Source organism: Astatotilapia calliptera, chromosome 7 (assembly GCF_964374335.1).
Source record: "Astatotilapia calliptera chromosome 7, fAstCal68.1, whole genome shotgun sequence".
Classification (NCBI taxonomy): Eukaryota; Metazoa; Chordata; class Actinopteri; order Cichliformes; family Cichlidae; genus Astatotilapia; species Astatotilapia calliptera.
In genome coordinates, this window is record NC_137428.1 from 22,221,850 (window position 1) to 22,235,010 (window position 13,161).

At 40.2% G+C, this 13,161-nt stretch overlaps 1 protein-coding gene across 4 annotated transcripts; it reads right to left on the minus strand.

Moving 5' to 3' along the window:
* Nucleotides 1–1,886: 1,886 nt before the first annotated feature.
* lhx3 (LIM homeobox 3) lies at nucleotides 1,887–12,674 on the minus strand. 4 transcript variants are annotated; one of them, XM_026173671.2, is made up of 6 exons: nucleotides 12,200–12,674; nucleotides 7,503–7,674; nucleotides 7,174–7,376; nucleotides 5,560–5,711; nucleotides 4,267–4,438; nucleotides 1,887–3,176 (listed from the first exon to the last, which is right to left on the minus strand). In XM_026173671.2, exons 1-6 carry the CDS (start codon nucleotides 12,267–12,269, stop codon nucleotides 2,752–2,754), a joined length of 1,194 nt encoding a protein of 397 aa, XP_026029456.1. In that variant the 5' UTR covers nucleotides 12,270–12,674; the 3' UTR covers nucleotides 1,887–2,751. The 4 variants fall into 4 exon arrangements, with proteins under 4 accessions (XP_026029456.1, XP_026029455.1, XP_026029454.1 ...); XM_026173670.2 differs by lacking the exon at nucleotides 12,200–12,674 and adding an exon at nucleotides 9,691–9,887 and having other exon boundaries at nucleotides 7,174–7,373; XM_026173669.2 differs by lacking the exon at nucleotides 12,200–12,674 and adding an exon at nucleotides 9,691–9,878.
* Nucleotides 12,675–13,161: the final 487 nt, after the last annotated feature.

Below are 13,161 nucleotides of genomic sequence, written 5' to 3' on the forward strand. Positions count from 1 at the left end.
TGCAACCTTGTACAAATACAAATGTACACTCCATATATCACGTTACACTTTTCCCCACCTACTTCTATTTCCTCTGAATTTTCCCACCATTTACTTACGCGTTACGCTCTTCATTCAACTTAAGTTGTTGAATATGCTTTCCGTAGCAAGTCTGTACAACCCATTTGACAAATTGTATAAACGACCCTAATCTAATTTTTCACTCAGAAAATAGTGGATTTCCAACTCAATCTGAAAGAGTGGGGTGACATAATCCCAGTTATTTGCTTAGAGGAGTTCACCCTATGGTCACCAAAATCTCACACCTGCAGAGTGACAGGCTACGTCCACACTAATGCGTTTTCGCATTAGTAATGAGAAGTGAAGGTAAAAGAAAGGGTGAAAATGTTCAAATGTGATGGGGCCGAGAAATCCAAAGAACTTCTTAGAGTGTAAATGCATGAAGCTATAGCACAGGTGCCACGTTACTGCGCCTTTCCTTTAAGCAAAGGAAAGCAACAAATAAGCCTTTCTAACCCAAATGCAAACAACCCAGTAAACTGACCGAGCCTTTGACTGTTCACTCTCACCCCCTTACTCTCTTTTCACCAAACACTCTCTGGGTCAGGTTACACACCTGGGATGCAACAATGATACCTGCCTCTCAGCTGGAAGGATTCAGCTCTGGTGTTCCTTCCCTTGTTGTTGGAACCCGAGGAGCAGATCAGGCAGCCATTAGCGGCAGAGGAAGTTGGAGGTTACACTTCAAAACAAAAGAAGGGTATGAGGACAGCTGGCTGTTGTCCTCGTGCATGTCAAATTTTACAAATCTGCATACAAAAACGCACAACCATGCACAAGACTCGGATTCAGTCTCTCTGAATGCAGCAGTATTTCCTTTAAACGCATTATCCAAAAATGGACAGATTGCAAATATTTTACATTCTGCTTGGTAATTTAACCTTTTTCACTGGATCCTTTAGTGTAGCGAAAAACAATATTTTAAGCAAAACTACATGATGTAGCATAAAATGGAAAAAAAAGAAAAAAAAGTTTTCAAAGGTGTCCATAAGTATATTGCTTCCATCGCGGTTTATTGATTTACATATTTAGGATGCTTGAAGTGAAATTGAAACAGGTAAAGCAAAATGGCTTTACCCGCTAATGGTTTATGGATGGTGAGCACAAATATCAATACAAAAAGAAAGCACCCATTAAAAAAAAACTACAGAAAGCATAAAGATTTAAAACTTGTATGATGCAAAGGTGTTTCCATGCGTATGTATCACAAGCCCTTATAGAAGGAAACACGTCAACAAAGAACCGCACACATATACACTCGCATGCACGCACACATTTACTGTTTAATCTATTTAATTGAATCTGACTTTGAATAACTAAACAAATGAGGAAATTCACAAGGGGCACTTGATCCCTTCTTGGATAATGGATTGGAGATTCCTTTCCCATAGGGACATTTGGGCAAACAAGACCCAGTAATCTCTGAATTGATGGGTTGACTGCATCAAATTTCTTCACTAAAGAGCTGTTGAACCCCTGATACAGTGTTGGTAGTTAGCCAGATACTCAATTTGCAGACACAGGCAGAACTGCAGGCTTGCTCTGGTTTCACAGTCAGTGTGGCGATATGTACTATAGAGATGTAAGATAAAAAATGCTGCAGGTAAGACGAATAAAGGGTGACTGCCTTGTTCGTTGGTTCTTGTTTCCCTGTTTTAACAATAATTTTTCAAGTGCTAAAAATAACCTAAAATGTAACAATAAAATTTCATCTTCAGTTTTCTGAATAACCGCTTCGAATACTTTACTCAATTACTTTTATGAGCGCTCATTACATAAGGTATGATGCACTGTTTTGTACAGCAACCAAAAAGGACTGAATCCCATTTTGATTTAGGTGACAAATTTATTAAAGTCCTGCCATTTAATTAGGAATCATCATCATCATCATCATCATCATTACCAGACAGAATAAATAAGACATAAAACAGGTTTTTTCCCACATAAACAAACATATACATCAGACCCCGGGTACTACAGTTCTTCCTTGGGGTGGTTTCTGGTAGAATGAAACAAACAAGTTACATCTGAGAACACACAAATGCATAGAAGTAATTGGATCCCTAGGTACCATTTAAGACAACATCTACAATTTTTGCCTATATCCCTGTTCAAGAATGTACAAAGTCCTCATATGCGGGTTCTTATTCATGTCCAAGAAGGGGTTTGTATAAAAATAAAGTCTCCACAATGATAAACCATTATATATATAGACATTTGGCAACAACCAGACATTTAAAGACTTTGAATGTTGAACTGAGTTCTGCACCTACTACACTTTAGTTAACAAAGAGCAGTGGGCGGAGAGGGAGAGTTGGTAAAGCAAACAAAAGGTTGATGTCTAAACTTTCTGAGTGTGTGTGTGGTCTCTATATTGTTCTTAAAGAGCTTATAGTGGTGTCTGAAAATGGAGAATTTTTGAAAAACTCCTTACTTTGCATACAGTATTACTACTGAAGGATAATTGTTAGGCCAAGTCCTTAAAATGAGGAGCATTGTCTTCCTTACTTTCATTCAGATAACACACTCCGAATGAACCTGTCAGTCAGGTATTGATGTGATCCAGGGACAGCAATCTGCTTCCTTTCCTTACACAATCACAGCCCTGTGAGACTATTTTCCAACTCTTAAAATCCAACAGAAGACACAAAAAATGCAGAAAAAAAGCTCAAACTTGTTATTGTTGACCAATCAAAACTGCCCATGGTCCACTTCATCTAACCAGGAGGCAGGACTGGCTGGAAAATCTGGGTATCCGCCGCTGCTGCCGGTAGAGAGGTCTGAGCTGGGGCCGTTAGCTGCCCCCATGGAAACCCTCACAGCAGGGTTGATCCCAGGACCGCTGCCTTGGGCCATGATAGATAGGGCAGAATCAGGGTAGACCAGGTTGGAGATGAGAGGCTGGTGTCTTGGTAGTGCCTGAAGTGACCCCGGTGACTGAGGAAGGCTGTAGGGGCTGTTGGAGCGCATGTCGTGGAACTGGTCTTGAGAAGGGAGGACGCCGTGCTCAAGGGGGAAAGAGTTGCCCGCTTGGCGGCCTCCCATAGCTGGAGAGGACTCGCTCAGGCTGCTGTAAATGCCGTTAGTGTGGCCAAGCTCTGACATTGGTGGTTCATCTGTCAAACAAGGATAAAGATAAAGGAATAATTAAGATAATTAAGATTACAAGAGTAATAAAAAATAGCAGAAATGTTTGCAAAAAATGAACTTCAATAGAGCTGATGCAGTGTGTTCAAGTCAAGTAAAGCTGCACAAATGAGACTTCGCAAACCCATTTTCCTGATTCAAGTAACTTCCTCACATTGTTAGCTTGGTGAACTAATTATTAACCCTTCCTTGAATATAATAATATACTAAACCCAGAGAAAAATATGAAACGAGAGAATATGCTGTATGTCACACCTCAGCAAAAACCACAAGTGGCTTAGGGAGGTTATCAGAGCAGCTTGGGCTGCCAGCTTCCAGTTAGCTAATGTGTTTGTTCTCCAGTTACAACAATTCATCAGAAACATCCAGTCAACAAAGTACTTTCTGCAAGACGAAATTTTACTGCAGCACTTTGTGATGTGCCTGGAATATCAGACACTATATTCTTATTTGAATATCGTCACAGCTTCATGTATCGAAACGTGAAAGGAAAGCAGATTTTTGCTCTAAGTAAGCAAGTAAGACACATAGTCACAAAGCAGAGCAAAATAATAATAAAAAAAATGATGATAAAAATACTATTTTATTTTATCATCTGGTTTTTTTGTAAATAGCATTTGCAAAAGAAAGCCAAGTTAAACAGAAATGTGTTCAACTTCTTTTTAAAGGAGTCAGCTAAATGTAGCTGGAGTGGTAGATCTGGTGCCATTGTGTAAAAAGCTCTTCAATCTCATATGAGGAAAAATTCATTTGAGCCGGTCATCACTTTCCACTGCCTATCAATATTCCACAGTTCAACAATAATGATGGGTCTATTCAGTTTCCCTGCTTTATTATAAATATTACTCTTTACATACTTGCTCATGTGAAAACATATCATAGTAGGAAGGCAACAAGTGCATGTAATGAATTTAATTGTGAGCATGCTGGCTCACCTTTATGGCAGTTACACTTAAAGTGAAGGAGCCATCTTTATGTTAGTAGTAGAAGTTGTGCTTTTCTTAGGGCACATTTAAAAGAAGCTGTCTCTTCTCTCAGTTATTGCATTGTTGACGCTACCTGTGAAGGACACCTCTGCATCACTGTCCATGCCCTCCTCCTGGATGCTGTCCTTGTCAGATTTGGAGCTACCCCGTGACCTCTTCATATTGCGAAAGTACTGCCCCCATCTTTGGCGCCCGGCATCTTTCTTCAGCCTTTTTTCTTTAGCTCGCCTGTTCTGAAACCACACCTGCAGGGTTAAAAAAGAAGAAGAAGAAATTGTTTTTAGTCAAAGTTGCGATACTTCATGATAAATCATTAGATACAAATACAGTGTCTGACTGATTAAACTAATTAAATCATTTTCAGCTTGTTTTGTTTCTATCATTTATTTAATTTTCTCAGTGTAAAAGACTTTGAACAAGTAGCCACTTTTTTTTTCATCGTTATGACTTCTAAAGAAGTCAAAGTCTCCTACATCTGATGTCCTCAGCTCCTTACGTGATGCACATACTATGCTTTAAAGCATTAAAGCAAAATTAATGTTCAGAGACTGTCCGGACACCACTTCACACCCACTTCAGCTCAGGTGAGAGACTTGAGCAGTGACACCGAACAGTAATCCTTTTTGGTGTTACTGCTAGTGTCCCCAGCATCAGATTTATCATGCATTTAATTAACTTCATGACAGCTACAAGTCGTCCTCAACTTAGAGCAGACAGGTTATCTCGCCGGTGACTTCTAATATTTGAAATTTTGTGGCTTTGCTTTTCATCCGCTCAAACTCTGGCTTACAGACAGCAGTATATGTGCAGCCGGTAGTCTTAATTTGTCTGTAATCTCACTGCCTTCTGGTGTCTGTGAAGTCTGATACTAAATGCAAAAACTTCTTTTTTCTCATTCATTTTATCTTGCACACAAAATGTATTCATTTCAGTCACGAGCACAGAAAGCAGTTTTACATTCTTGTTAATGATATTCCACCCTGAGTGAACCCTCTTCACCCCTTCGCTTTCACTGAATAATGAGGAGCATTTTAGTGGCTTCTGTCTCTACTTTTGTCCTTGCAAATAAAACAATATATATGACCACCACCCAGCAACCAGGAGGGGGCTCTTCAGCAGCAGACAATATGCGAGGGGCCCTCTTAGCATTGTTAACGAGCTTGCACTTAAACAGTGCTGACGTTCAGTCGGACTTCATTTTACTCCATCTAGCCGTAAATCCGCCCCCCACGCCACCCAGCAGGCACCCACACATATATGCACTTGTTCGTACAGTACACTTGTGCCAGGTCAGCTACAATTGTCCCTTGATAATGAAGTCAGGACACTAATGGAATAGCCTTTAATGGATAATAATGTACTCTACCTGCACAACCCGCATATCCAGACCCGTCTCTGATGACAGCTGCTCCCGCACATGGCGGGCTGGTTTTGGAGAGTTATTGTAAGCGTTCTTCAGTGTCTCTAACTGTTTCGCAGTGATGGTCGTTCGTGGCCTTTTTGCTGTAGAATCGGCCTCTGAAAGACAGATGGACAACATACAGTGTCAGCACTGGGCAGGCGTTTTTTTGAGATTCTATGTGGATCTGAAAAAGTAACAATATTTGTTACTAATATTTGTAAATGTGCAAAAATATTTAAAGACAAATTCAATATTTTTAACTGTACAACAGCTGTCAATCAATTTGCTGTAAAGAAATAAGCTCCAGTCTAGTCCATCCAGCTAATTCTGTACAGACATCCTCAGTTGCCAACATTACAAACTCTGATAAATATACGTACTTATTACAGCAACCAACAGCACATAACCTGCATAACATCCTGTCTCCTAATTTTACATAAATAGATAAATTCCCTTCAGCTCATAAACCCTAAATCTGGATCCCTGTGCATAACTGCATCATGTCTGCACATCTGTTTGCCAGCACAGCAAAATACAAAGCCATCATCCAAATGGATGCTGCCCAAGTAATTGCACCCTGTCATTAGTAAAATAAACATGTGTGTTTTTGGTGAAAACTTGTGTTCACTCACTGCATAAATCAGCACAGTAAATTCAAACAAACAGATGGGGAGATAAAAATCGGCCATGCCCACTCTGCCCTATCACGAATGAGCCTGCTGGGACTCTCAGTAATATGAGGTAAAGCAGAGCACTGATACAAAACAGAGTATCTGGTGAACGTGTTTTAGGCTGTTGGCCTGCGCCACCTCATATCATTTCAATGACTACAAGTCAGCTGTTCATTTCAAACCAGTATAAACACTGCATCTAACACTAAAGCTCAAATTAATCAGTGCCCCACTATATGCCACGGTTAAAGCAATGTTTTTTTAACAGCTATAATTGCAAACTTTTACTCTGAAACAGCTTTAGTGGTCTTGAAGCATGTTTAATTTTAATTATGGACTTTTTTTAAATCAAAAACTATCATGTAAGGGAATTATTTTATATTTATACACATGAATAAACGTTAGAAACTATTCCTACAAAAAATAATAAGTGGAATGTCAATTTGCAGCATTTGCAATGTAAAATTCATCCATGCAGACATGTATATATTGCAATGACTGTAGTGGAGAACAATTCCTGACGCCACTGTATATCATTTGCGTGCTGTAAATAATCCTGAAGCCCGCACAAACTCATACACGTGTATTCTTCTCTCACGGTCAGACATACATGCATCTCTCTCTTATTGAGTCTCTCCGCCCACTATAATAAGAGTTATTGAAAGCTGATCCTTTCAAGTGCAGAGTGCAGATGTAATCCTCCTGACCTGCGCTTTATGCAGTTTAGTATCGATCGGTTTGGAGGCAATGATGCAATTAGCGCAGGTGGGTCAAAGTTTAAGGATGACGTCTGTCATGGCAGGTTGCTTAAAACAAGCAGACACACAAAGTACAACATGCCGGAGCCTGGAGTCTGACCAACTGATTTGCCGACCGTTTCCCGATCTGTTACATATCTGCAGCTCACCTCTCTGCTTGGCGGTCTCGTAGTCGGCCTTGCAGACCAGCCTGCTGTCCTCCATCAAATAGTACTCGTCACCTGTCGCAAGTTGCCGCTTGCATACAATGCAGGCAAAGCAGTGCAGGTGGTAGACGAAGTCCTGCGCCCTCCTCACCACCTGTGTGGGCGGAATCCCCTGCTGACATGCCGCGCATTTGGTCCCGAATCTCCTTTTGGAAACAGAAGGTTGCCATCAGTATACATCTCATCCAGCAAGCCATAAATGGAAATTGAAAAGAAATAATTAATAATCAATGTCTTATTTAGCACTGGTTTATTTTCTGAAAGCTGCTCACTTGAAGAAATCGTCTTTGCAGTAGACACTGTCACCCCTGGTGAAGCACTTGTCCGCCAGTTGTGCCTGGCAGTCGCTGCACTTCAGGCACTTGCTGTGCCAGTGGCGATCAAGCACTTTGAGAATAAAGCGATCGACGATGTGTTGATTGCAGCCTGCACACATTGGGATTTCTGCGGGAGACAAGATGGAATCACAGCATTTTAGTCTGTTAAACGAGACGAGAAATGAAAGGAAAAAAATCACGAAGGGAATCGGTGCGCAAAATGACAGCCGGGCATGCTCATTGTGTTTAAAGAGACTCTGAATAATTATCTCCTAATGGACACAACTGTTTAATTATGCAAGACTCCCAATAAGAAAACGTCCCGCTTTATAGATAAAATAAAGAGCGGGAGGGTCAAAACACTGTAAATATAATGATAGTAATTAGATTTTTCATTTCACCTGACCCATTCTTCGCTTTTTAGCCCTTTCATCTATTTGTGTGTGTGCGTGTTTTTTAAAAGTATTGGCACATTTTTTTTAATAGCATCATTTATGTCCTGTTCATGCTTATGATCTAGGCCTAAAAACACTGGCAATCATTGATTTTATATATGTATTATTTATTTTGTTGTCGTATGAAATAACATAAAATTGAAGTCAGTTATTAGTTGTAAGCTAAAATTTAATTGGACAATTCATTTGGTAATTACGAGGATTAATTGTTGGCGTTTTACAGACGCCCTCTTTGTCTTGTTCACTTTTGAAAAAAAAAATTCATAGAAGTCACGGAAAAAGGAAAAATGAGACTATAATTTTTCATGCATTAAGTAGTAAAATCGCATTTAAAACCGAACAATTAGGCACATTTAAAAACTGAATAATCAACGATTACATTAAAAGTGATGTGTTATAAGCTATAAAATGATAAGAAATCGGCTAAATATGAATGTTTTTAAACTGCTTTGTGAGGCACACGTCGACAGTTTGTAACAACATTCATTCGTTTAAGGTAAAACACACTAAAACTGAAGAAAATGTGCATGGATTGAGATGTGCATACACGCTAACAGCGATTGCTGGTTTGCCTGTAAATTTCCCATGTTTGACTCCCCGGATAAAAGAGAGGCCTCACATGACCTGACACTACATTTTAAAGTATTTTTTATAATGTTCCTTCAGTGTACTTCCCACTTATGAAGCTATAAAATGAATAGATTTTAGAGACGCTTTAAGCGTTTAGCATTAAAACTGCACAAAGGCAAAATAAGGACAGCTACAATGGCAGGTAAAACCTTACGAGTCCTCTTTATTATTAATTAAAAGAAGCTCAACCACTTCATATTCCATCCGTGCAAGGAATCGCATTCCTATTGTTCTGTTGCGGGCTGCTCATAAAATATGAACGAACCATTTCTTCTGGTATCACCAGCAAGCTGTGCACAAGTGCGGTGGCAGCCACATCAAGAACAGGTGTATCCAGGTCATCATTAATTCAGAGAGCTCTGTAAAACTAGAAAGCTGCGGCCTGTAGTCTCACGGCACACACCAACATGGTGTCCAAGCAATTTGCTCACCTTGGAGGGCCCACTTCAAAATACTAAAATGATACACGAACATCCCAGCTGAAATTACACGCATCACGTCAGCAATCTGATAACTGATCAAAATGAACGGTCATAAATATATAACCATGTTCGCGCATTTAAAAACAAAAACAACAACTTGTGAATGTTTACAAGAAAAAAATGCCCAGTTTATTTCTGACTGCAAAATATAGAAAACATAATTAGAGATTCGAACGGTGGATAAATCTGAGTTAAACCGGATTTAACCTCCACACAGAGCATCAAACGAAATTTGAAAGACAGTTCAGGCAGATCAAAAGTTAAAACCCGGTGCTTACGATTGCTCCTGCAGAAATGTGGAGCAACACGAAATGACACGCTGTCAGTCCTGGAAGGTTTTATTTTCCAAAATAAAAGACTGCAGCTGTGGAACATCACCAGTTATGATAGCGCACGCTCAACAGACAGCAGTCCCCGTGCAAGTCCCGTGGCCGTATATGACGGCCTTTTTAAAAGGTGTGTGTGAACACATGCCACACACACACACACACACACACACACACACACACACACACACACACACACACCAAACGTATGTGCAAAACGAACAATGTGATTATATTTTGCCTTGGTTACCTTTTTGCAACTCCTCGCTGTGAGCCAGCAGAGCGAACAGCATCTCCGCGTTATTTGGTGCCTCTTTTGGAGAGTTGAGCTCAGCATGTCCATCCATTGCTCATGATTAACACTTACATTAAATCAAACCTGCTTTGCTTGTGTCTATCCAAACACACATACACACACTCACACCGGACGTGTTGTCAAATTCGAGCTTGCAGGAGCCCGGGATTGAAACACAAACGCGCGAGAGTCCAGGAGAGCTCGCTTTTATGCTTCCCCGTGCTGAAGCCAGGGCTGTATTACGCTGCGCCGTTTCCTAGGCGACAGGGAGATGGATTAACATCACCTACTGAGTACCTTACCCCGGATCCGAATAAACAGGAGGTTAGGGGAGAAGCTAATAGCTCTTCTGTGCTCAGTGAGGCACTATAATGTTGTAGCCTATTACTTTACAAACATGAAGAGAAAAGATCGAAAAAAAGCACTTATTTTTATTGAACTGAAATCTATTTGTCTATATGATAGATAGTCATATATGTTTTCATGAAAAAATAATCATACAACACAATATTGTGGCAATAACGTTTGATATGTCTTCTTTAAACGCTTAAAGTTTTGTTTTAGGCATAAAAATATCGTAAATACTGAAACACCTGGAAACTTTTTTTCACTGGGTAATTGTAATGATTTAACTATTTCAGATGCTACAACTGCAAAAAAGAAAACATACAAAAAAAAAAACCCCTGCATGTGCAACCTGATCACATACAACGACCATAGCGGAGCGTGCCTAGAAAAGGTAAGTATACTAAGTCTCAGCTTTTATTTTTTTAGTAAGTTTTTTGTGTTTCTTCCAATTAATTACATTTTGTAATGTAAATTATTTATTTATGTATTTATTGGTTCATGTTCTCCTAAAAAAAAAAATTACTGTGATTAAAACTGCCACACGACTAAGTATACGCCTTAATTCAGATTCCAATGCATGCGTAAAAGAGAGAATAATAGCTTTTAACTAAAGCAATTCCATCTATTTCATAATAATAATAATAATAATAATAGAGTAAATTGTATGATTTCATGAGTGCCCTCTTTTTGCATTCCTCCGCTCGGTCAGATTTTTACATTCATTGTAAATATCTTACTAACTCACGAACACATGCATAACTGAGCACGCATACGCAATCTCCATGTCATGTTGAGTGTCTGCTTGAAGACAAGTGTTTATTCAGGGGAGAGATTGGCTGTTCAATAACATGTTGATCGGGCCAGCACCCCAATGAATTTTATTGACACTGATCTTTGGCACAAAAGAGCGCCTGGGGAAATCTCGGGTAGTGCCACAACCGCCAGGACCCGCTGATGAATCTAAAATCAATGTCCCATTTGCCTGTATTTCAGAAGTATATGAACGACGTTTTGGAGAAAGGTATGGGGTTCATGTGTGCCCCTCTTACTTTTCAGCTTTGTAATAATATTTATGTCATATTGATCGCTCACTTTTGAGGGGGTGAGCCGACAGTAATGTGGCAACAAAGCCATAAAATGACTAATAAAGGTTATCTTATCAGAGAAGTGGCAAGTCGGTTAGGAAAAAGGTTGCAACGTTGATAAAACATGTATTTAAAAAAAAAAAAAATCAAAATACAAATGTTTAAATCTGTTGAAACATGTGGCGGAAATCGGATTGAAAAATATTTTAAGATTTGAATGAGTCTTTATTTCAGATAACATAAGTGACTAATGCTACAAAATTGTTCCAGAATCTAGCGAAATGAAGAAGCATCGAACATGAGACTTTTCTGGACACTAAATAACATTTCTAGACTACAATCTACTAACAATTCAAAGCCTAAATTCCATTTTCCCCCCCATAACCAGCCCCCAGTAGCGGCCTCAGGTGTCCCACCTGTCAGGGCAGGTGGGACACCTGTTGAGCATGTGTCGTGTTGCTGGGTCCGCTGGTGGGAGCGACTTCTTTCCTACTGGCAGTCTGTCGTGCGTCCTCACAGAGGCTGTTATTGCCACAGCGGGCCCAGTGCTGTCCCCATATCCGCTTCCTGCGCCATGAGCACGGGCGGTGTGAAATGACAACACGCGCATAACATCTGTTCCTGTGAGTCTCCAACAATGAAGACTCATTACGGATTCATAACGTCTCCCACACGCAGTGCAGAACAGGCGTCTCTAAACAGTCTATATGCACCACCGTGGGTTGCCCAGCAGTCTTCCTGCAACTTTTTTTTTAGTGCAGTAACATAAATGCCTTATTTATGTTAGGTTTTTTTATTTAATTTTTTTTATTTACACAGGTTTGCACCTATTTATATATTTAGCGTTACAGCGACTGTTTCATGCTTGTTACAGATCACTTAAATTAATTTTCAGTCCTGCTGTGCCGGACAGGATCGTGACGAATTCACGGACCCACGGCGCCCAATTAAACTGTATTTGATAGCTGTGTTTCTCCAAACCCTTTGCGTAATTTGCATCAGTTGTAAAAACAGGCAGGCTGTTTTCTTACCTTGGCCAGAATTGTACCGGGAGAAATTCCCGGTGTTTTGACAGCTTGATCCCGGGTGTTCAAGCAGCATTTTGAAGATGATCCAAAACGAAGACTCACGTCTGTGATTCAGCAGCAACAACAACAAAACCTCTAACGCGACACTGAGAATGTGGATTCAAAACCCCGCACTGTCCTGGAGACTTATCCTCTGGAGATGAAGCTGAGGTTTGTTCAACTCTGGATGAATTTCGGCAAAAAGTTAAAAAGAACTTCCGTGGACCTTTTCCCGTTCGACAGCCAGCAGGAATTGAAACTTTGAATATTCATCAAGTTGATCTTGAACGTTGTGTCGATACCATTGAAATGAGAAGTGGGAAAGTGAGCCTGCACCCTGCAAAACCTACTTCAGCTGAAATAATCAGCGGTCAGCGCTGCCTCTGTCCAGGGTGCTGAAAGGGGAGTTTCCCTAAACAGGCTCGAGGGGTGTGTGCCGCTCAGATATCCCCAGAGGCTATCTTTAAGCGCGCTCACACACGCGCGCACGCACACTTGCCCTCCCCCTCTCTCTCCCTCTCTCTCCCTCTCCTTATCTATGTTGTGTTGCACGTGCCTCTCTTTCAAGGCGCACAATGGGGCAATTGGGCAGTGCTCTTCTCCATTTTATTTGATTAAAAATAGACCGGCACTGCATTAGGTAGATGGAATGAAGATGCCATTATGTAAGCTTATTAAAGTAAACTCACTTTAAAAAAAATAATGCTTGAATTAAACACATTTTTCCTTCTGGGACTAGTTTACTGAAATAAACATCAATCGCCTAAAAACAGAAAACAATACATAAAATAATTCAACATGTTTTAATAAGCTGTTTTTCTCCTCCAGTGTAAAGTGGTAAAAAGGGGCATCGCTAAAATGAATTTTTTTGGCTGGTCTCGTGACTGTGAACTGGTCCCATTAGCACCATATGAGACATAACTACA